Raw genomic sequence first — 24,802 nt, forward strand, 5'->3', positions numbered from 1 at the left:
CGAAAATATGAAGCGTGGAACTGTGGACACAACACGCACTCAACGGTCACAGTTTCGCTTACGTAGCGTAAGGGAGGCGGGGCTATCAGACGCTGCTCGAGCAAAACTCTCCTGCAGAGTGATAACGCTTCAATCTGATGATGACTAAAGTAATGCTGGGCAAAACAGATGAAAACTACATTAGTTGTACAATGTACAAGTCGAATTTTATTCACACGAATTGTGCCGTGCGATTGACGTCATTTACGATCGTCTGGGAAACCGATATAATTCAGGTTTGTATAAAAACATTTAACATTCCATCTGGGAAGATACTACCCTTCTAAAATCCATACAATACATGGTTGAGTGCTTAGTTTAGGGTGCATAGTATGTCATTTGGGACACAACTTACTGTGTAAATCGTTCTTCTTCTGTGTCCCATATTCGCAGTTTCTGCGCGAGAGCGCCCTCTGGCTATCGGATGTGGCGGCATTTAACCGTAATTCATTGAGAAACTGAGCATAAAAAATTAAACAATAAATCGTCCCAGCCCTAGGCTACAATAACCATTTCATCCTTAAAATCTGCAAAAAAGCTTCCATTCAATAGCAATACTGAGAGAGGCTTTGATTTTAGCGGAATTAGCTTTTATTGCACTAAGTATCGGATCAAAAAGCAAATATGGCCCATCCCCGCTCAAACCCTTCATTTCTCTCCAGCAAATTTCTACCTCCTCTCTGTCTCTTTCCCTCATCCTGTTATTTTCTTCTCAGTCTCCCCCACAGAAATGCTATTTAGGTCGTAATCATCTGAAATCCATCCCCACAGAGCTCTGTCAGAGGCCTTCTCCTGCGCTTTGTGTTTCTGCTCATCAAAAATGCCATATTTTGAGAGCGCGTTACTTACAGAGCAGCGTAAAGGTGGCGTCTTATTAAATTTCACTGGATGCTTTGTAATGAAACAGGAGATTGGCTTAAGTAGATAAACCATCTCGCAAGAGGACTGGAGGAGGGGAGGGAGCGAGTGATGGGGGCGAGCTACAGCTGACAAAAGCTTCGATTTCCTCTCCTGTTTGCGAAGCGTGGATATTTTCCGCCGGTCAGCAGCGCCTGCATAATGCCATTTTCGTCCCTGCTGAAATACACTCACGAGCCTATCGCGGTAATCAAGAGATTCCCTTCCCCCATCTCCAAAGTCTACCTGAGTCTAATGTCAGCCTGTAAATGAAGCCACCTGACTTCCATTTCAAACTGCACACGATCAATAAATCCTGAGGAAAACCAGCTGTTCTGCCTTTCTTTTATTCGCTCTTAACCCCTGAAGAAATGTTGGGGAAAACATTGCACCTTGTCTCTCCTAACGCTTGTGTCGTGTTAGCGTGAAAGCAGGGATGTAAATGTGGCTCTGTGCGCTCGCCGTAGGCTACTGACTGACTCTGCATAAAAAGTGAGCTTTTTCCGTTTTAGTTTGGAAGAAAACAAAACCTCATGCAGCAAAAGCGACAAAGTGCGAAAAAACAAAATGATGACCTAAATGGAGACAGAAGCACAGGTTTAGCTGTGAATATTCAATGGATGCCAAAAGCAAACAACAAAATTTTGCTTATGCACAAAAAGCTAACGCCAAGCAGAAGACTAGCCGCCGTGAAGCTAGGAGGAAACTATTGGTGCCTCAGAGCAAGAGGACCGTGCAAGGGTCTGCTAAACTAGCTCCTGCATTGAGAGACGCCCGGTGGACGTTACCTGGACAGGTGGCAGTGCAGGCACTTTTCTGGACGCTCTGGCCCTCGCAGGATGTCCCGCCGTTCAGGGGCGTGGGGTTGGTGCAACTCCGGCTCCTCTTCTGCCACCCGCGACCGCAGACAGCGCTGCAGGCCGACCACGTGGCCCACGTAGACCAGCCCCCATTCACTGCTCGTGTGCCCAGTGCAAAGGAGAGGGGAAACGAACAAAGCGAGTCAGGATTACCCGACGGGCACGAGGACGATAAACAGCCACAATCACTGAGCTCTGTGCTTAAACGCAAGCCATGGTGCAGATGGCAATAACGGCAACTGAAAAAAATGAAATTGTCGCTAATGGTACTGTTGCTGTGCTATGGCTGTAAGTGGTTTGAGATTAGCGTGCGTGGAATAGATGGCCACATCTGGGTTAGAAATGGGTCCATTAAACCAACTATTATCTCGATTTTTTAGGTAGATATTTTTAGCGCTTTATTAGTATGCTGTGTGCTCTGCTTTAGCAGTAAAATCCTCTAGGAAAACGTGCATCTTTAAATTCATCCCCTTTCAAGCACGGGGCCTATACAGCACGATCAGACGACCATTGTCTTTGACCAATAAAACATTTTAATAGCAATAATTTCTACTGCTCAATCCATTTTATAAGGTCTGTATTAATGGATGTCAATTACTGGGTGAAATGGCGGACATGTGATAAATGTGAATTCTTAAAGGATCGGCCTAGATTTCATCTCATGATGTGGGGAGTATATTGGTTTTCTCCTACACCGTTACACAGTATGGTTTTTATGGCACCGATATCTCGGCTTGTGAAATGCATAATCCTGGAGGATTCCGAGATGTTCTCAAGTCCAAAGTTCACGCAGGGTTTTTAATCAAGACCCCAGCCTCCTCTCTCTTGGTGGGAGAATTCAGAACCAATCTGATTTCTTCTTCCCCCGGTAACTCTTGATTTGTTGTCCTGGAGCCCCGATCGCCGGTCAGGGTCTAAATTGTGCCTGGAGCTACTCTCTAATTCTCTACGAATTCTCACACCGGTCGGGACGAATCAATTCTTTAGCCTCTCTTCACTGATTGCTCACCGCGAAGAAGGAAATTGCATGGCTACTCTGGGTCCTGATTACCTCTTAGCACACCGTTGTGCCAGAAGTCAAATCCAGCCTTGTTAAAATGCATCTCCGGCCCCTGTCCAACAGCACTAATAACAGCTCTCACACCACCTATGGTTCAGCCAATAAGCAAGCCTGCAAGACGTCAAATTAGTAAACTGACATTTTAATGCGAAGCCGTGAAGAAAAAAAAGAATAGCATAAAGGACCGTGCCTAATAGTTCTTTTGATCAAAAGCTATTCACGGGGATTTTTTCTTTAATTAATTTTTACAATGGTAGCAAATTGCTGGGTGAACATTGCGCAATTTGAAACCGCCAAATTGTATGGCAGCGCACCTACCATTCATGCGCTTTTTGCTTTTTTTCCCTGTGTGAGGGCTTCATTGATTGACAGCAGAAAAAGCAAACAATAGAACAAAAATATTCTCGATCACTCTTTGCAAAGCGTTCCATTAAAATTCCCCCAAATCACGTGGTTCTGACAAAATTCAACAATTTATCTGATCTCACTTCATCTGAAAATTTTTACTTTAATTCACTTTTTTCCTGACAGCCACCACATCACAAATCAGGCATTTACTTTAATTTAAATTATTGCATAGTTTCTTTAGTCATTATCTTTATCATTTCTAACCAAACTGCTCAGTTACGCCTAAAAAGTCTTCTTTTCTGTAGTTGTAGTGTAGAGGGAGTCTCTGTAGATCTGCCTCAGCGCTGTACTACGCATCATGCACGACCGACTCTGATCAGCAGAGTGCGTGTTCGGGTTTGTAATGCGCGCTACCTTTAGAACGGCGCTTGTGCGCGGACCCCACCGGGCTCAGCGATGCTCTGCAGCTGTGCATTTTAATAAAGGTCAGTTAGCTTATAAACCTAATTCATTAGCCAATTTCTGCCATTAATTCAACAAGCTCAACTACAGTGTTAATCTTTGTCAGCTCTGCTGAGATTTCTCTGACGCTGCGTTCTTCCTCTAGTTGATATGTTGTGTTTACGCTGCAAGAAGAACAGATTCACATCCTACACAGCAAACGGATTTAGAGGTAGTGCACTACAGCTGATGCTAAACACCTCTTTTTAAATCTTTATGATTAATGCTGCGTTCAAAACAACACGGGTTTCGGATATCATGACGTAAAACATCCGACTTCTGACCTCAATCCGTTCCAGTTGACCACGCGTCACATTCGCATGTTTACTACGTGATGTCACTATGAGACGCCGAGAGAACGTTATGTGGTAGATATTCTAACGTAGGCATTTGTTCATAAACCGTTTCTGGGTGTATTAACTTTAACGTTCATACATATTACGTGTTGTACAAATAGTCAAAAGTTTGTTCACATAAGGTAGCGAAGGGCTAGTCGCCATCTTGTCCGTGACGTCAAATGACGCGTCTCGCTGAGGTCGGGGTTGATCGATCTGCCTCGAGTTCAGAGGTTGGATAACCTACTTCGTTTGCCGTTACAGACGTTCACTTCCGGGAGTGAGGTCGACAATACCCGAAATCCGAGTTGTCTCGAACGCAGCATAAATCTTACACTGTGGGAGATCATGTAAAACTATTAAAAAAAAAATACAATTAAGAAGAACAATTAAGATTTTACCCTACTCTGTTGCAATGCCGTAGCAGTAGTAAAAATGTAGTTCTTGCCAAAAATATTTTAGTCACTGCAGCATTCATATATTAATATCATAGTAAATCTCACTGTACATTTTTAAAAGGCTATGCAGTCAGTGAATTCTGTTGAGTTGTCCATAAAAACTAGACTGACTCAGTAAATTACTCCTGACTTTGGGTCAAAACCATCCTAAACTTTTGTCTACTGAAATGTGAAGGCCCTTTATCTGTGATCTGAGAGTGGAACAGAGTATGAGGAGAAACGCACCATAGACAATCACAGTGGCCGAGGAGCTCTTGCGTCGTGCCACAATGTTCTTGGCCACGCAGGTGTAGTTGCCTGTGTCGGCCAGACGGGCTTGTTTGATGATGAGATTATGGTCCGCGGTGATGAAGAAATTGGGGTCAGTCTTGGGGTCGATCAGCTCCTCGTTTCTCTGCCACTCCACCTGGAGATATACACAGAGGAGAACATTTCACAGCTTCAATCTGGATTAAACGAATAGAAAACGCTATATATGACCTAAGATCCTACAGCTGTTCTGGGCACCTCCCCTTGGACTGAGGATGTTTAAGTTTGGCAGACGTTTCACGGAAACGTCAAGGAGCGAGGTAAGTGGATTAGCATTTTTACCTCTACACTTTAAATCTGCACTTCATCAGCAATTTGAAATCAGAAGTGATTCACGATGGGGGATGAAAGAATACTTTTCTTATTGCTTGTGATGCATTGTGTATTGTTATCTTTGACTGCAGTAAGACTTTTACATGATTTGGTGCGAAATGCAAATATCACAGGACTTGCGAATGCAAATATGCAAAATCATATCAAGCTCATCTAATGCTGAGCTACGTTAACTTCACAATCAAGATTTTCATATCTCCACTTTAGAATGAGTGGAAAATATTCAATGTGTTCTATAATCAAAAGCATTTACTGTAACGTACTACTGTGATTGATGCTTTCCAAACTGAAGAATGTGGTAATGTTAAGGCACTTACACCGTATATAGTACATGAGGCAAGGCATTAAAATACGCACTGTTGTAAAAGCCTGAAAAACTGGCAACTTTTGCAAAATATGTGTTTCAATACTATTAAAGGGGTCATTTTACACGGCTAAAACGAATATTATTGTTTGCTTTAAATGTATTACAATGTGTATACACGATTGAAGGTTCAAAAACGCTGTATTTTCCACATACCGTGCATGTTTGTATCTCCTCTTAGCCCAGCCTCTCTGAAACGCGAGGATATTTTACAAAGCTCATCGCTCTGAAAAGCGAGGTGTGCTATGATTGGCCAGTTCACTACTGCATAGTGATTGGTGGAACACTGCAACTGTGTGACGGAAATGTAACGCCTCTTACCATATTCGGAACATCAGGTTTCAAAGCAACTGTACTGAAAGGTACGCCCACATTACTTGCGTGTAGATTTGGGCGGTTTTAGTCAAATCAATCCACGAGCTGACGTCAAGTTGTGGGGGTGTGGTTACACGAGGCGTTTCAGGCAGGTCTGGGTGAGCATTCGCTTCTAGATAAAATACATCTTTTGTTCCGACACTTAAATTTTTGCAATTTCACGTGTCTAATACATGCATGGGCAACTTATAACACACCAAAGACACAGAAAAACACATACTTCCGGCGAATGACTCCTTTAAATAATGTGACAAAACTATCTGTAATGTTCTGTGTACATACATCATTAATGCCAGAAAGTATTTCCACCTCAAACTAGATGATTCACACAACTTCTAGTCCAAATAAAAAACTCAGTTTTATTGAATAATTCATGTAAATGCTTTAACAAAAATATTAACTTCACACTTCAGATTTCAGACTGGTTTATTTCCATTGTAAGTGCCTTACTGTAAATGCAATATCTGAATGGGTGAGTTATCAATTTTGCCAGAAATGCTGTCAATGGAGTTTAACTTTTAACATTTCTATAAAAAAAAACCATAAAACACTGTAAAGAATATAGCCAAAAGTCACGAGTACTTCAGTCAGAGAAAATTGAGGCTGATTAAATTGGAGTTGAATATTTAATACGACAATACTTCAAAAGCACAGCACTCCAGTGGCCATTATTGGGCTGGTCTGGAAGTTTCTACAGACATTTGAAGTTGCAACAGCTGGTCGCAGGCTGGACCAGTCCTACACCAATGCAAAAATACAAGTATTATTGATGGGACTTCCCAGAGCTGCCAAATCACTCCCCACGGCTCCTCGTCCAAGTCCATCTGACTGAACAGACGGATTATGGTGAAAGACGTCACCGAAATGCGGCAAATCTCTGTCTCACCGGTATATTCGTGTGAGCACATTCATTAGCAGAATGGATTTTAACATGTTTACTTGTTAGTCTCACCTCTGCGGGTGGAACGCCTTCCGGAGGATGACAGTGCAGAAGTACTTCCTGATCCAGTGCCACTTCCTTACCCAGTGGTTCCTCCTCAAAGTTCTTCCTCAGATCTGTAGAGCAAAAATCATGCAGTTGTCAAGTTATGCAGTTTATTGTCATTATGCAGCTAGTTTTGACAATACATTCTGATTGGATGAGCCGTGTCCAAATCTGTTCTACACTGCAAATGTACATGTTTATTTTTACATATTTCTATGTAATGTGTATGTAAATTATTTATATTTATGTACAATACATAAAAAGTATGTTGCTTAGCAACCACATCCTGCAGTTAGAATATAAATAATGAATGAGCTACAGTATGCAACTGGGTAGAAAACATGTAAACTTCAAGAGCGAGTAATGAGCAGAAAACAATGAAACAGTAATAAAAAAAATGGGTTATACCATCAAATGCAATGATACAATGTTCATTATCAGAGCGGCCGGTACCATGGTACTACTCAATATTGCCAGTATTTACCAATTTGTTTACATTGTCCTCAAAAGGCTAAATGTATCGCGATAGTTGACAATTAAACCGCAAATGTGTCCTATAGTATGACAGCAAATATTTAGAAAAAAAACTAACAAGAAGATAAAACTATCTTATGCTATTTTATAATATTAATAATAGCAAAAATTTTGAAAACAAACTGTTAATATTTTATATGTCACACCAATCAGTGGAATGGTACTTTTGGTCCTAAGTGCTTCAGAGTGTGCTTCAAAGGGTGCAAAAATGCAGTTTGGGATTCGCTCATGGCCATTTATTCCCAGCGCATGGAGGTGTTGGTCCTTCTTAAAGGGGTGGTGCAATGGTGTGTCATGCATTCTGACTTCTTTACAATGTTAAACGTGCTGTCTTCTCATGCTTAACATGGTCAACTTGTCAAAAAACGAGTTGGGCGTATAACGTAGTATTTCTGTACTCGATACACTCCCCCAGCGATCATACCGTACAGGTTTCGGAAAGTTTTTTTTGAACATATAAAACTGTTACGTAACAATTTTTTGTAATCCCTTATTGGTCAATTCTCCCAGAAAAGCACGCGGCACGCCCACGCGGCAGCAAGGAGAGCAGGAGAAGGAGCATGCGCAGACGTCACTTTCACATGTGTGCAGGAGAGAGAGCGAGAGCGCATACGTTCGCGAAGTTCAGGTGTTTGTTTGTTCACTGCATTTGGGTGATGAATGTTATATAAACGGTGGATATAACGCTGGATTTGGAGATCGATTGAAACTGATATATGGAGCCGTCCCAGCGCTAAAAGATGCCGGACATGAACCGCATGCGGTGAGTGAAACTGATGTCTGTGTTTTGTTGGCGCACGTGCTTACTAAAGCCTAATCGTACAGCTGTATCTATCTTTTATAAATGTGATCAAACTAAATACTCTTAGAAGATACGAAGTATGCAATACTACTCTAGGTACTCAAGATTAATATGAGATTGGCAGAAACCGCGTGTGCTAGGGCCGCTTTAAAGATTGCATAACACACTCAGTTTCTGCCAATCTCATATTAATCTTGAGTGCCTATACAGTAGTATTGCATAAGTCATATCTTTGAAGAGTATTTAGTTTGATAACATTTATAGAAGTGAGATACAGCTTTTTTTCCAGAAAAACACGAGATGCTAGAGGTGGGACTAGTGGGAAGAGTGGGATGGAACTACAGCACGAGCAAGCAACACATTAATCCCTTCGTGTTTTGTACATTATGCACGTACACGCCTATTGCCAACAAAACACAGACGTATGACTTAGTTTGACATACCACGTGCAGTTCATGTCCGGCATCTTTTAGCACTGGAACCTCGCCATCTATCACTTTCAAACGATCTCCAAATCCAGCGGTATATCCACCGTTTATATAACACCCATCACTGAAATGCCGTGAACAAACAGACACACCTCAACTTCACTATCGCAAGAGTAACAAGCTGCAGTGCAGCGCAGCCCATCTTGATGCAGCGCAGACAACCTTCATGGTTGGCTCGTGGGCGGGCTCTTTCACTTTTAGCCTTGCCGTGCTTTTGGCGAAAAAACTGGTGGGGGAGTGTATCAAGTACAGAAATACTACGTCATTCGTCCAACTAGTTTTTTAACAAGTTGACCATTTTAAGTTTGAGAAGCCAGCACAGTCAACAGTGTAAAGAAGGACATGTAAACACCATGAAACGGAAGTTGCAATTGACGTCTTTTTCATATTGTGATGTTCGAGTGCAGCGGCTTCTGAAATTAGAAAAAAAGTAGGGCAGGGCTTTTCTGCTCTTCCCGTTTTAATTGGTTTGTTGTAAGTTGGGCGTTGCTAATAAAATGGTGGCAGGTTTGAATGCCAGTTTACGGTCTGTTGCGGAGGGGAGGGCTAAAATGCATGGCCATTGGACAGTCAGTACAGTCCTACCCCTTTTTTGTTGCTTACTTCATGTGGCTTTTGCTGAAACTAGTAACTTGTATTAGCACCTATTGTATTATTGCTATGACATATGGCTTATTGCTCCCTGAACTCTCTGTAAGTCCCTTTGGATAAAAGCATCTGCTAAATGACTAAATGTAAATCTAAATGTGGTGAAGAATTGTTGTTGAGAGGGGGACGGGAGCTTAATGTTTTTGATTAAAGATTGCAAGAGCAAATTAATAAAAAAAACATAATGGTGTGCACGCATAAATAATGAATAATAATCACTTCAACACTGTGTTAAACATTTAGAATTTTCCCTTTTGATTTCATGGTGACTTTAAGGCTATCGACAATTCCAGTTGAGTTAAATGAATAAATAAGTAACGCTTAGCATTCTTGCTGGTTCTCCAAACGTAAGTGAACCATCAGAACGATTCAGACTGATTCGCTAATAAGGGGGAGCTGACTCCACAAGCGTTAACTCCAAAAGAGTCGACTCCTGGTTTTGACGTTTAACCAAAGAACCAATCACAGTGGTAAAGACTCAAGCAAAAATGGTTCAAGCTAGTCGTCGCTTAGATTTTGGCGTTTAGATGTCAGCTCCAAATTCAACTTGTGGTAGTACTTTCAACTTAAAGGAACGAGCAAAAGTTTTTTGTGTACTGTGCAAAGCTTATATGTGAGGTTATAGTTTTATGGTCACATGCAATCGTTCAGATTCGAATGATGTCAGATTTAGCTGACAGAAAACACCTGACACACAAAGTAATAGCTAAAATGATGCATGTTCAATACAAATGACAGAAAAAATCCCCCATATACTGTAATTTTGTATAGAATTGGGCATATGCACATCTTATATCTTATTTTTCCTGGCAATACGTCTTGTGATCAGATTTAAAGCAATACAATCACGGTCAGAGAGAAGAGGGCATAAGCCCAGGGTAAACAATTGAAATGCAGCAATAAAGGGATCTATTTTTTTTATTTCCTATGCATCCTCAAAACAGTTTATTGACTAAAATACTCCCGTGGTCAAGAGAAGATCATCACCTGTACAAATATAACCGAGAAGGCAAACCGACAGAGCCATTTAATTTAATATTTCCCATGTCATATTCCATAATGTGTTCTGTGTGTAGAGTAATATATAACTCAGGGCTTTGTTTGGACTGTGCAAGTTTTATACGAGCTGTGAGTGGCCTTTCTCTCTATGAAGGCCCCACATCACAGACCCAAGTGCTTATTACACCCTGCTTGGCTGCTTCCTAGAATGGCCGTCTGTAGCCCCCAGGCAAAGCATCTACAGAAAGGAATTGCATTATCTTCCCTCTCTACATGATACTGGGCTGTGGTATCCACACGACCACCCACTCCACCTGAAACCTCTGGGACAGGTGTTGATGCGAGTTGAATCATATTTGCCCGGCAAAATTGCATTACTCTTGATGGAGGACTTGCGAGCCCCCTTGACAACGGATGGTAAGATTTCAAAACAATATTTGCATAAGCATTTATAACTGTTATGACAAGAGCATGTGGAAGGTGTCCATCGAGATGGTTGGAGAAAGAGACAATTTTAAAGAATACTAATTAGAAGTTAGAATTTTGTGTCTGTGTTTATGTACTTTCTATTGAAACAGGATTTGGGCAGGATATATAAGTTATAGTTCAGCTAAAATTCTGTCATAATTTACTCACCCTCTTGTCATTTTAAACCAGTATGACTTTCTTTCTTTTGCAGAACACAAAAGAAGATATTTTGAAGAATGTTGGTACCGAACAATGGTGGGACCTATTGACTTGCATTGGTTCCCTTTCTGTCGGACTCTCGACGTTGTGTCGAACCGACAGAATGGGGTTTGTCTTGAGAACCTATCATCTTCTGAGTATTTAGAAAAGGCCAATGAAAATTGGCGAATGAAATTTGCATGCCAGACTCCTCCCCGGATGTCCGGGTATAAGAGGGAAGCCGGCGTGCTCATTCATTCACCTTTTGTTCTTCAGAGCCTACGCATCTGATGAGCTTCTCTACGATCTTTGGTGATCATTTTGCTGCTGGAATCTTCGACGTGGTACAGCGGACGGTCCCTTCATGCAGTGACTCTCCCCTGGGCGTCTCGGCAGTTCCGGAGGTGTTCGAGCAAATTTCCTTTTCTAAAAGAGCAAATTTCTCCAGCGTGGCTTGTTCCGCTGTTCTCATGGGTGCAACACACTCATCGAGGAGGGGGACGGAAACGATGCCTGCTTCCAGTACGCTGGGGCAGACGTTGTGGATACGTCCTGCCCGCACTGAGGGCGGTGACGATTCAGACGTTGCGTCATGGGTGGCTGTGTTCCCACGGGACTCAGCCACCACCTCGTTTGCTCCCCGTTCCGTGGTGGCAGGACTACGGCCCTGCCGTCCGCTACGGCAAGCAGCGAGGGTGATATGAGGATTACTGTGAGCGATAATCCGCCAGCCACTGGCTCACGGACCGTTCGCACCTCGTCTCGCTCGTCTGACCGTTCCCCAGGAGACGGTCCGCCGTCTTATTCCTCAATCATGTATTCGGACACGATGCGTGATGATGAGATGTCTCTTGCAGCATCGGGGGGTGACGGCAGTGCGACTGACTACAGAGCGCGCCCGATCAGTGTTGAACTGCCTCAGCGGTCCCCCTGAAACAATTTCAGAGGCTCCTGGGATACATGGCATCCTCGGCGGGGGTGGTCCCCCTCGGGTCGATGCACATACGACCGCTCCAACACTGGCTACAAAGTCAAGTTCCTTGGAGAGCGTGGCACACCGGCAGCAGGCGTATGGTCATCACGCTTTTCTGCCGACACACCCTAACCCCCTGGTCTCCCATGACCTTCTTGCGGACAGGGGTCCCCTTAGGGATGCCTCCCTGTAGGGTTGGGGTGCCGTGTGCAACGGGCACGCAGTGTCGGGGCGGTGGACGGGCCCCCGCCTGCGTTGGCATTTCAACTGCCTAGAGTTGTTGGTTGTGCTACTTGCATTGAGGAGGCTACTACCTCTCGTGCAGGGCAAGCACGTGCTGGTCCGGTCGGACAGCACAGCTGCTGTGGCGTATATCATTGGTGGCATTCGCTCACGGCAGCTAACATGACTCGCCCGGCGCCTCCTCCTCTGGAGTCAGCAGGTGATCAGTTCCCTGCGGGCCACACACATCCCAGGCATCCTGAACCAGACAGCCGATGCGCTCTCTCGTCAGTCGACGCCTCGCAGAGAGTGGCGACTCCATCCCCGCGCAGCCGGCTCATTTGGGAGCAGTTCGGCCAGGCACAGGTGGTCCTCGGTCCTTGGTTCTCGGAGCTAAGGCTCTGACAACAACTCCCCCCTGGCCGCTCCCCCTGGCGAACTGCTTCCCCAGGGGAAGGGGCACGTTACGGCATCCCAGGCAGAACCTGGTCTCCATGTCTGGACGGGACGAGGAGATCCTGAGTGACCCACCACCTTCGAGCCTCTCGGAGTTGCCGCTCTTTCTCACTCTTGATAAAGACGGCTTTCCTGATGGCGCTCACCTCCAAGAGGGTAGGGGATCTGCAAGCACCCTCTGTGTCCACAGATTGCCGAGAACTCGGTCCCGGGATTCTCACGTTATCTTGAGACCCCGCCCCGGCTACGTGCTCAAAGTTCCCACCACTCTTCAGAGAGACCAGGTGGTGAACCTTCAGGCGCTCCCCACCAGGGAGGAAGACCCAACCTTTCCGTGTTGTGTCCAGTATGCGCACTGCGCCTCTACTTGGACCGCACGCAGATCCCAGAAGCTCTGAGCAGCTCTTTGTCTGTTTAGAAGGTCAGCAGAAGGGATGGCTGTCTCCATACAGAGGCTGGCGCACTGGATCATGGATGCCCTCGTTATGGCATACCAATCTCAATTCGCCCCTGCCCGTTGGGAGTGAGGCACACTCCTCATGGGCACTGGCTCAGGGCGCCTCTCTAGCAGACATCTGCAGAGCTGCGGGTTGGGCTATGCCCAACGACTCCGTGAGGTTCTAATACCTACGCGAGGAACCGGTGTCAGCCAGCATCCTGGCAAGATGTAAGACCGGCAGCCGGTAGGGCGTACGCCTGCGAAAGCCCTTCCCCCTTCCTTAGGGGGATCAGCGGCTATTACGCCTCCCCTCTTTCCCCCACTGGGTAAAGAACAGGCATTTTATCCATCACTAGCACCTTCCTCGGGGCAGGCTGGGCAGAGCAGCCCTGCCCCCTTAGGCCGGGGAACAGTTGAGTTATCTCCCACATAGCTCTAAACGGACCTAGTGCTCCAGAAGTGGTAACCCCCCCTCCGTGGGCTGTTCCGTCTGATGTATCCTCATGAATGGTTCCCACCTCGGCAACCCATGACCTCCCTAGGTGGACTCCCATCTTGCGGTTAACTCCTGCAGTCCGCACATTTTCCCATGAGTTCTCCCCTGATGGTGAGACCATGTGGTGTCTCCACTAATTCCTCCCTACGGTAGGTAGTGGTCTCTGCAGTGTTTTTCCCCCGGGGGGAATAATGCTTACCCAGTGGCCCTTATGGTGCCGGGCGGCTTCTCGCCATTTAGAGAACTAGGCCTCCGCCCGTGACGGCCGGTGGCAGGGGCTTCCCAACTTTGTGGTAAAGCTCTGGGTCCCCCTTCCTCTCCACTGGATGGTCATAATTTCGCGTTAGCGTCTTCGTCTGACTCGCCCAGGCCAGTCAACGTCGCTCCGCTAGAGATTGTGACGCGGCTCAGTGCTGTGGCGTCTTACATAGGAACCCCATTCTGTCGGTTCGACACAACGTCGAGAGACCGACAGAAAGGGAACGTCTTGGTTACGGATGTAACTTCGGTTCCCTGATGGAGGGAACGAGACGCTGTGTCCCTCATGCCACAACATTGGCCGCCCACCCCAGCGGTCGGGGGAGGATGCTTAAGGCTCCTCAGACCAAAGGTGAATGATTGAGCACGCCGGCTTCCCTCTTATACCCGGACATCCAGGGAGGAGTCCAGCATGCAAATTTCATTCGCTAATTTTCATTGGCCTTTTCTAAATACTCAGAAGATGATAGGTTCTCAAGACAAACCCCATTCTGTCGGTTCGACACAACGTCTCGTTCCCTCCATCAGGGAACCGAGGTTACATCCGTAACAAAGACGTTTTGTGCCCATACAAGTGAATGGGTACCACCGTTGTTCGGTTACCAACATTCTTCAAAATATCTTCTTTTGTGTTCCTAAGAAAGAAAGACGAGAAGTCACAAGTTTGAAATGACAAGAGGGCGAATAAATACTGACAGAATTCTCATTTTTGGGTGAACTATCCCTTTAAGATTCTGCCTAAGTACAGCTGCCTATGTAGGCATGAGGCAGTTTAGAAACCGAGCAAACCTGTGGTGCTTTCTCTCTCTCAGTCAGGGCGACACTGCCAGTCATTGTGTTCCGGAAAACAGATGTCATGCCTGTCTTCACCAATCAGCCCTTTGCAAACATTAAGACGTGATGAGGGGTTTTTGACATTCAATTTAATTAAATGGGATTTAATGGGAGTCAGAGAAGCACAGATGATTAGATGGCCATTGAGTCCTTAGGTGACATTGTCGTGACTTTGAGAGAAAAAGAAAAGGTTTTCTACAACATATGTGAAGGTGATGCGAGTCTGCAATTGCTCAAATTTCTTACCTTTGAATGGGGGATTTATGAGTTTAATGAGATTAAAAGGTAGGAATAATTAAAGTAATAGTTCACTCGAAAACAAAAATCCTGTCCTCATTTGCTCACCCTCTTTTCTATGGAACACAAAAGACAGAAATAAGTAAAAGAAATGAGGCATAATAAAGGCTTCGAAAGAAGTCCACACTTGGGTGCAGTATGTCTTCTGATGTCATAAAGCTTTGTGTGAAGAACTCATGACTCATACATGCTTTACTGTGGCATGCTTCAACCGGCAACATATTTGAATATACTGTACACAAACGCAAAAAGCTGAATATTTTCAGCGAATCATAATTTTCACGTCAGTCTGGTTCTAACACAAAGCTATCAGAAGTCGTATGGAGTGCGTTCATGGCAAGTGTAATGGCAGGTTTTTTTTTTCTTTTGTACTTTAAGCTTGACAACCCCTGGTCATGCTTGTATGGGAAAGTAAAGATATAAGATTAAATATAACATTTTTAAGTGAACTATCCCTTAAAAATAGTTATGTGAAAGTGCAATCCGAGATGCTGACTGATATTCGTTCAGAATAATTATAAGCACCACGCTGAGATAAGTCTCTATGCGAGTTTAATCACAGAGTGCTTTGATCATTGTTTTAGACACAAACGCTCGTCCTTTAGACATTATTTAAAGGTAAGAAAGGTCTTCTGCTCTGATTTGTGCCGATGTTTGTTCTGCGAGTCAGTGTGGCAGAGCGGTTTCCTGGTGTTTAATCACTTTATCGCAGAGAGATAGCAAAACCGCATGGCCTCTCGAGGCAATTTCTAAGTGTTACATTGCAGATTAACAGATTTCCTTGCCACAGGCTCTTCCTGATCAAACTTCCCAATCGCACATTAAATAAGTCATATAAAACCAACTGAATCAATCAGCCTTGGGGGAAATGCAACATAAGTGCTCCGATTGATTGGCTAAACGGAATTTTCAAAATAACTCTTAACAGAAAACGTATCATTGAAAAAAAAACGTATCAAAAAGTTATCATTATTTTTATATTTATGTATGTGGCACGCGCTTCTATCCGAAGTGACTTACAGTGCATTTCGTTCATACGTGTCTTTTATTAGTATGTATGTTTCTCAGGATCGAACCCATGACCTTTGTGTTGCTAGCGGGAACACTAAAGAAACATTCATTTAACTGGATATACAGAATACACTTTAGATTTCCAGCATGTATCTGCATTTATAAAACGGAAGATTCCAGTCCTGGATGCTGATTGGTCAAGGCAGTTTACCTATTTAACCATAACACTGTTTAATACAGTATCAATCTGCACATCAGGAACCATAACGTACCTTCTAGTTAAGGTATAACACTTCATATACAGCCGCTGAAAAAAATTTAATTAAATCAAAATTATTTTCAGTTTTTCTGAATTTACTATTTATAGGTATGTGTTTAGGTAACATGATCATTTTTTGTTTCATTCTGTGAACTACTAACAATATTTTTCTAAATTTTCAAATTAACATAGTTTCTATTTGCATTTATTTGCAGAAATGAAAACTGGAGAAACGGGTCAAAATATCAGAAAAGATGCTCTGTATTTTTTCAGACCTCAAATACTGCAAAGACTATTTGTCTTGTAACAGTAAAATTTGTACATGTATTTAGGAAAAGTTAAAAAAATTACTTTTTATTTGACAACCTCGTTTTTCACGCATCTTGTCATTCTGGAATGGCCACAATTCATCTAGAAATACTGATTAAATGAACATTTGGAATGGTCTTTTCTTTTTTTCTGCAGCTATGCTTAAAAATAATATTTTAATGAAAAGCGTTGAACTATACAGTGAACATAACCATTATGCATCATGCTTAACAAAAAATCCAAATGAACTCACATGCGATGCGCACAAATGCCTTTTGGCTCTTCTGGGTTCCCGTGGTGCTCCAGGCCACACATTGACACCAGTAATCCTCCAGGCCGAAGATCTTCTCCACCTGCTGTCTGGAGATGTCAATCTTTACCTGCATCACCGGCAGCCCTAAGACAAGAGCAGACACAGCAAACACGTTCAGCTCAGCAGTCCAAACATATCACCATCGACAGAGATGTGATCAGAGATCAGTCTGTCAGCTGAGGGGTACGCACAGACCCTTGATGTTTGCAGTAACCTTGCAGTTAATTTGTGGCAACGTGGTTTGCGTGATTGCCAGAAGCGTGCAGCCCACCAATGGTGAACCTGTAAGAAGACTTTGGCAACAATGGATGGTTAATTGTGGTCACTGTTGACAATGGATCACAGTTTCAAAACTGTTCAAGGACGTGTCAAGGTTTCCATTGTTGCCAGTGGTTTGCAGGTTGTTGCAGGTTCACAACCACCAGTGAAGATCTGCAAACTTTTGGCAACGTCGACAAACTGTTTTACACAAATTCACAGCAAGAGATTTGCAATTGCACAGTTTTTGCAAGGGGACCGTTCCTTGGTTAATTCATGGAGTTCTGACAAATGATTAGACGATGTCACAATCATTATTTACTAAATATAATAAGTATACAGCAAGCAAAACCAGGTTTTGTTTTCCCACATCCCAAACCCTAATACGCTGTCTGGGGTGGATTAATAAATAAACAGATATAAATATTTATGTGAGCTTTCCGTGGGAGATATTTTCCTGGTTCTTCAATACGTGTGTTTCCATTCTGAAATGAGCAGCTGAGGATTATCCCATCAAAGCTTGGAGGATATCTTCTGAAAATAAAAATGCAAAGGGAATGAAGTGATAATTTGTCTGCCGTATTTGTCTGAATAATGTCTGTACAACTGGTATGAAGACATCCAACAAAATGATTCATTTTCAGCTGACAATAATGATGAACATCATCAGAGTCGACCAACACCAACAGCGGAAAACGTGTAAAGCATAATCAAGCCGGTTTTGAAGACGGGGTAGGAGGTTAGATAAAGATCATTTTTCTTTTCATTATCTCCTCAACCCCTAAAGCCTCTCTGATATTTTCACCACAGCCATCGTTCATCGCTCTAAAGCATGACCTTGAAGATGTCCGAGTCCCCCTCGACATATCCACCTTCTTCTAATTTCTCACATAATCTTCTTCTCTCCCTCCCAACGAGATTATCCCTCCGTTCAACCCAGTTTATCGCTTTCACGCCCGCTTTTGCTTTCTTTCAGTTTTCCCTCTTACAAACTAAAGCTGGGAACCTTGTATGCTACCCACCAAGGCAAAGTTTTAAACATCATACTTGCATTTAAACAATATGACATCAACAATAGGAACAATAGGAATGTTTTCAACTGGTACTTAAGCTATAGTTCTTTAAAGGTCCAGTGTATGAAATTTAGCTGCATCTAGGGGTGAGGTTGCGAACTGCAACCAACGGCTCACTCCACAGCTCGCTCTTCCCTTTCGAAGCACTACGGTGGCTGACACAGAGCTAAGATGTTGTCACGTTTTCGCTTATTTTAAAAAAGGAGATAACGTATTTACGAAATGCTCTGTAGAGCAGTTTGTCCGTTTAGGGCTACTGTAGAAACATCATGGCGAATTCCATGTAAGTGGACCCGCGGTGTATGTAGACAGAAATAGCTCATTCTAAGGTAATAAAAACATAACGCTTCATTATGTAAGGTGTTTATGCACCTCTGAAGACAAAGTTATGTATATTATATTGCATTTCTGTCAATACATCCTCCAAAAAATTACACACTGGACTTTTGATGCTATTATAAAGTATACGAAGTAGCTTACTTGGTTATGAAACTCACCACAGTACCACCCCAGCCAGTCAAGCGTTTAATGTCGATACGTCATAAATAGGCATACTAAAAGAACTCCAGTAACTGCATTCTACCGTGGAGCGGTCGTCCGTCCAAGCGTAGCCAAATAAATGCAGCATCTCTTCAGATCCTGCTGGTCATTTGGGTTCTTTCTCCAACCTGTCTGTCATAAATCAATGTACATCACATCCATCACCGCATGGCAGAGAGTCTCTGGGTGGAGAGAAACAGGGCAGCGCAGAGAGCTTGTGTCTCACTATCTTGGCAGACATTAGGAGCACATGCAATTACCGTTAGATTTAAACCGCCCTCCGGTGATACTAAGGGCGTCAACATCAAAAACGGACCTCTAACAATCTCTCTGACACCACGTCTGGACTTTAATCCTTGCTGACGGCTCGAAACACTTTCGCAACGGGTCAAAAATATAAGCTTCAGTGCACAAATCTCTGTAATCCAGACAAAAATAAGCACATTGGCGCTTGCGTTTAATTGCATCTCGCACGCTGTGTTTAATTCGTATTATGTGTAACCAATTTAATATCTGCTGCAATAGCTATATTTGACCAGTGTTTTTATTTTTTGTAGGGAATGTAATTATCGCTTTGCATTAAAACGTAAAATACAATCAATGGCAACAGGCGTAGTCGTGAAATTGTCAGAGGAAAAGCGATCTTAAACACTGATTGTTTTATTAATTGGTTTTTGTTTCTTTTAACCACAATTACCCGGATTTCTGACCTAGCATTCCTTCTCCGCAAACCGCTGAGGCCGCTACGTTCTCTTCCGTTCGCTCTTGTGAGCCTTTACTGTTACCCAGGCATGAAATTTCGCTTTTCCTGCATGACAGATTTGGCTGCATGATAGGCCATGATAATACTGTAATGCTGATTTGTATAATTAGTAATTAACCGAGTATGAAGTCTTTGACTGAGAACACCATTAAAATGTTCACCCCTGGGCCCTTGAGCGAGGTCGCTGTGGTAACCCTCCCTTTGGGCTCCGAGGGGTCATGCAGTTATAGAATAATTGACTCGAATAGACTCCGTGTCACATGCGAGCACCTGCTTCCAGTACAGATTAACCCCCACAGACAGAGGAAATGATTTCAATATGAAGACACATTTATTAGTAGCTCAAAGACAAAAAAAGCCTGCAGCGATTGAATCATAAATCTGAGTTATTGCTACTCGCTTTTACTCTGTTGTGTGTTGCCATTTTCAGTACATGCGGCATGACTTTAACATTAATTGTTAAAAATTCATGACCCATCCCATTTTTCTACATTGACGTCTAACAAATTATTAAATACATGTTTCAAAGTTGTAATGACTGGGGTTTTTAGGGTGAATTTTTCAGATCAAAAGGTCAAAAAAATTCCCAGGCGTAACTTAGAATTTAATGCATGCATCTCTTCTGTTTTTGCATATAAAAAACTGAACAAATGCTAAATGGTAGTAACCAGGGATTTCAATGCACATTGTTGCAGAAAGTGTTGCAAAAATATTTTAGTAGTAAAAATCTAGCATAATATTCAAGGACAGTAAGAAAACAGTTTTTTGACATAATATTTTTCTTTAGTTTTTCAGAACTATCAAAAACGTCAACTCAAGGAAAAATGTCAACTTAAGAAGCAAAAAACTTAAGATATTAGATCTTGTTTTCTCAAAAACAGTACAAAAAGTTTATGCTTAAAACAAGGTAAAATATTGGCCAATGAGCTACACATACTATGCATTTTTGTCATGTTTTCTGGTACAGATATCTACAAATATTGCACTTTTGAATATCTAAAAAGATATTTGTCTAAACATATCTAAAAAGCAGCGAAAATATATGTTAAAAAAAAAAAAGTATAGTTTTACCTTTTTTTAAGTTTATTTTTCTTACCACATTGGCAGATGTTTTTGCTTGTATTAAACATAAGCTCACTTAATTCTTATAGTTTCTTTAATAAAACAAGACTAAATATCTTTGGTCACTTTCCTTGTCAAGTAGGCCTAAATGTATCTTGATTTAAGAGTTCTTTGATATTTGTAGAAAACAAGACAAAAATGCTTTGTTTCGCAGTGTATGAAAAATAAACTTATTGAATATAATTTGAAATTAAGTTGAATTTAGATATTTTTTGTATCCAGCCTAAAATAACTTAATTTAGTTTTTTTTTTTCAGAAAACAAGACTTCATATCGTGGTTCATTTTAGTTAAAGTAAATAGTACAGTATTTTGTTTGTTTAGTAAGAATGTTTAGATATTTGTACAGAAAAACACGAAGAAATGTATTTTTGCAATGTATGAGCCTGTGATTTACACATAGGGCCTACAGATTAAAGGCTACTGGAAATAAAGATCAGGACTGAAGTGTTGTACTGCAATCCATCCTTCAGAGAGACATTTCCACCTTCAAGTATAACTCACAGGATCATGGTGACATTTCAAGATGCAACTACAATAAAATCCAGGGATATAATACCATCCTGTCCACTCCTTTTCTCACCTCTCCCTCGGCCTCAGCATTACTTCCCACAGACTGTTCAACAAATGACAACAATGGCAAACATCAGTTCTGTGCGTGTGCACATACAGCTCCTCAAAGAGCAGCAAATTCTACAGTGTAGATGTTCTCCTTGACTAGGTGGCAATGAGATGCATTATTGAAGAATGTTACCCATTCAAATGTGAAAGTAACAAATCTCCCTCTTTCTACAAGGTCTTTCATCGTGCAGAGGATGGAAGCAGCTTTAAGAAGTTTCAAATGAAGATCGTGTGTGTGACTGAAAAATAGACAGACCCGGAGTAAACATCGGCATTCTTATTTTCTCGCGAGTCGATACGAGGGCTTGTCTGGTGAAGAGACTTGATTTTTTTCATTCACTCTTGTTTTTGCTGCTGGTGACCTCAATTTCACGGGGGTCATTTGCTTATCAAAGGCTCAGCCCGAAACTGGCAGGTTGGAGTATGTTTTCATTGTAACCAAGGAAATTCAATTAGGCTGGATCTAGACCACGAGGAGCCAAGATTCATCAATGGTAGCAGAGATTAAGGGGGAAATGACTTACACTACGAAGACCCACAACTATCAGTCAGAAGGTCAGCGTCCGCCCGTCACCGGCGACTAGGCTTTTTTCCCATCGACTTCGCAATGAATGCAGCCGCGCTGAACCTTACTGATAATTGCTTCCATCACCTGTATAGATGTGGCGGTGGCAATAATGATGTTTATCATTAGTGTTGAATTAGAGAGGTAAATACGCATTTAAAACGCATTAGTGTTTTGAACTGTGTTGAATAATGTAATGTTTACTATGTTATTTGACAAACAAATCACTCTCGTTCATTGCATTAAGCTCTTTTCATTACCCGTTATCTGTTCTGGTCGTCTGAGCCCTGAAATGACGGCCGAAGTCAGAGAGGTAAACAAACGCATGAGAAATCGACTCGAAACATCATTATAACTGCATTAACCATCAAAGCCATGGCTTTATCTAACTTTTGACTCTCATATCAATAAAAAGACACAGAAGATGTGAAGAAAGAAACACCAATGCTTGTTGAAAATGAAGTTTTTAGTAAGTTTGTCATGAGAACTCTTGTTTTTTTTTCAGTCATGACAATCAACAACATACTGTAACACAACTTGGCTAAAAATAGTTGAACATATTTGCCAACAAATTCATATTTTCCTTTCTCACTGGGTTTTGCAAATATCTAACCAATAGAAATCAATAAAAAGTGCTTGTCAACCTTGACAACACAGTATTTAATCATGTAAAAAGTACAATGTTTTCCATTTGCTGGACGAATTTGGACATTCAAGAGCAACAATATTTAAGTTGCTTTGGATAAAAGCAAAAAAGTAATGTGAATTAAATTAGACCTCATCCCTGTTGAAATATACCAAAAAAGGAAAGCGAACTGTGAATGAGTTTGCACGCAAAGCGATTTAAACTACCGCACATGAATTGCATATAAACTGCAAAGCAAAATAAAAGACCCAAATAATACTGAACATAGAGAATCGAGCGCATAATACTACCTCCCAAAAAACTCTGAGCTCTATATCTGGATGTGTGGCCCATGTGTGCCATCAGGGACTATGACTCGGTGAACGACTGTCTCTTTTCCTGCACTAATAAGATACTGTAATCCTCAGCTCACTTCAGCGAGCAGTCGCCTGTGAAGAAGAGAAGAGGAGGCAGACTGTTCACGGGCCACATTAAATCCATCAGCCACCGAGGGGCACATCCGGGGACCCCCAACGAGCGACGTTGAGCGCTTTCGGGTCAAGGCTCGACACAAGGACTGGAGTTATTAAAGGTTTTTTTTGGGAGATCTAATTTGATTGAACCGTCCATTTGCGACTGTGAATGGTGACGTTCAAGGTCCCCGCCCGCGCTTGCTCTTCTATTATGGATTATTTAAGACCGGTGACCCAGCATGTGACTGCGGCACCAATCAATCCAGTCTGGTTCGGGACAATGCCGGCTCAAGGTGAAATTTCTTCCCGGCGCAGGTTTGAGAAACAACTAGTCAATCTGGTGCTTGACGAGGGGGAAATAAGCCGCGGTACGAGTACTCCGAGACACGCCGTGACACGGAACGCAAGCTAGAGTGATTACGGGCGGCAGGAAAGACAACCCTGTGATTTTATTTCGACTTTAATGTGACTGATATTAAATTAAATGCTAAGCGTCTGTAAGCTGGAGGAGCCCAGGCGTTTCTTTATCTGACTGTTATGTAATGGAGCATGTAAACAAATCAGTGCATACAAAAAACTTTTGTTTCTTTTATGTAAGGGATCGTTATGTAAGATTCCTCAACAGGCTGCTGGTTGAGGTTACTGAAGCTGTAATCTGTCACCCATCCGCTGATTGATTTTCGTTTCTTATGTCATAAACACCCTCATCTGTAGAATGATATTGGAATGTCAATGTTGATTGTGGTTATTTATTGGACTTTTGATGCCAAATTGCCTCTGGGAGTCCAGGCGTGAGATGATGTGAGATCAGCATGCAGTGATTATGTAGTCTGCCTGAAGGCTTCATATTAACACAAAGAGCGTTTTTAATGAAAGTCATGCTTAAGAGTTCACGCATCTGATAATGTGCTAATTTCTTCTGCATATGTAATTTTCTGACGGGGTCCTGCATAAAGGTAAAGAAATTACACAATATACAATTATGTATATGACTGTATATGAATATGATCATAATAATCATAATCACATTATTGTGAAATAATGAATGTCATTACTAGAAAACAATATTCAATTCAAAATGGAAAATATTTAAAAAAATGTTATGATAAATTATAATATATTATTATTATTTATAGGCTTCTACCTTATACAATATTTTAAAAATGTATTCGCCATAACTGAAAATTGTCAAAAATCATGTTTTTATTACGTATGTTATGTTTTATTGTGTTAGCTGTATTTTTTTATTATTATTGCTCAATCAAAGCTATCCAACTGCAGTTTAATTTATATTACTTGGAATGTACAATAACGTGAACGGAGTTACAGTATCTGTTTTTACATATGAACTCTTGATTTGTTTACAGAACCTCAAAGAAAAACACTTATGTTTCTAAGTTCCACGCGAGTCATTTTTTGAGAAAGAAAATACATTCATATGTGTTAGCTTATGCTGTGAAAAAGACAATTAGTAACTGTTGATAACAATTTAAATTAGTTTTGACAGAAGGTATTTCTCCCTTGATAATTTACACCTCAGGTAATACATTAGCAAAGTTACAGCTAGGCACTGAGGTTGTCCATCTGCTAGTTGAAGCGCTAAAGCAAAAAATGACATCAGCCTCATTAAAGCTGAATTTCAGGCTACAGATTTGAACCTAGAAGGCATGTCTGTCAAAAAGCAGCTTTACAGGTACATTAAGGACCAATTAAGACTGTGTGCTGGCCAAAATATTCCAAATAGCTCCAAGCATCGACCTAACAACCCATGAACACTAGCCGCCATCCCACAGACTTCTGAGTGTACTGTAGATGATTCATGTCTAGTCAACAGGATTTGAAATGCAACTTGTAAAGCTGCAAAACATATTTTTTCAAGCAAGTACTTAAGATGTC

At 42.1% G+C, this 24,802-nt stretch overlaps 1 protein-coding gene across 6 annotated transcripts in view; it reads right to left on the bottom strand.

Annotated features, from left to right (window-relative positions):
• unc5a (unc-5 netrin receptor A) overlaps positions 1-24,802 on the bottom strand; it is a 168,723-nt gene that overhangs the window by 51,232 nt on the left and 92,689 nt on the right. For 2 of the 6 annotated variants that reach the window (XM_057349912.1, XM_057349915.1), the window contains exons 3-6: positions 16,809-16,952; positions 6,832-6,935; positions 4,724-4,904; positions 1,725-1,895 (exon numbers count right to left, since the gene is read on the bottom strand). In XM_057349912.1, coding sequence (XP_057205895.1) covers positions 1,725-1,895; positions 4,724-4,904; positions 6,832-6,935; positions 16,809-16,952 — 600 coding nt within the window. The remainder of the gene's footprint in view (positions 1-1,724; positions 1,896-4,723; positions 4,905-6,831; positions 6,936-16,808; positions 16,953-24,802) is intronic. The other 4 variants (XM_057349914.1, XM_057349918.1, XM_057349916.1 and 1 more) reach the window with 2 other exon arrangements.

The sequence above is a fragment of the Triplophysa rosa genome, linkage group LG13 (genome assembly GCF_024868665.1).
Source record: "Triplophysa rosa linkage group LG13, Trosa_1v2, whole genome shotgun sequence".
In the NCBI taxonomy this organism is placed as follows: Eukaryota; Metazoa; Chordata; class Actinopteri; order Cypriniformes; family Nemacheilidae; genus Triplophysa; species Triplophysa rosa.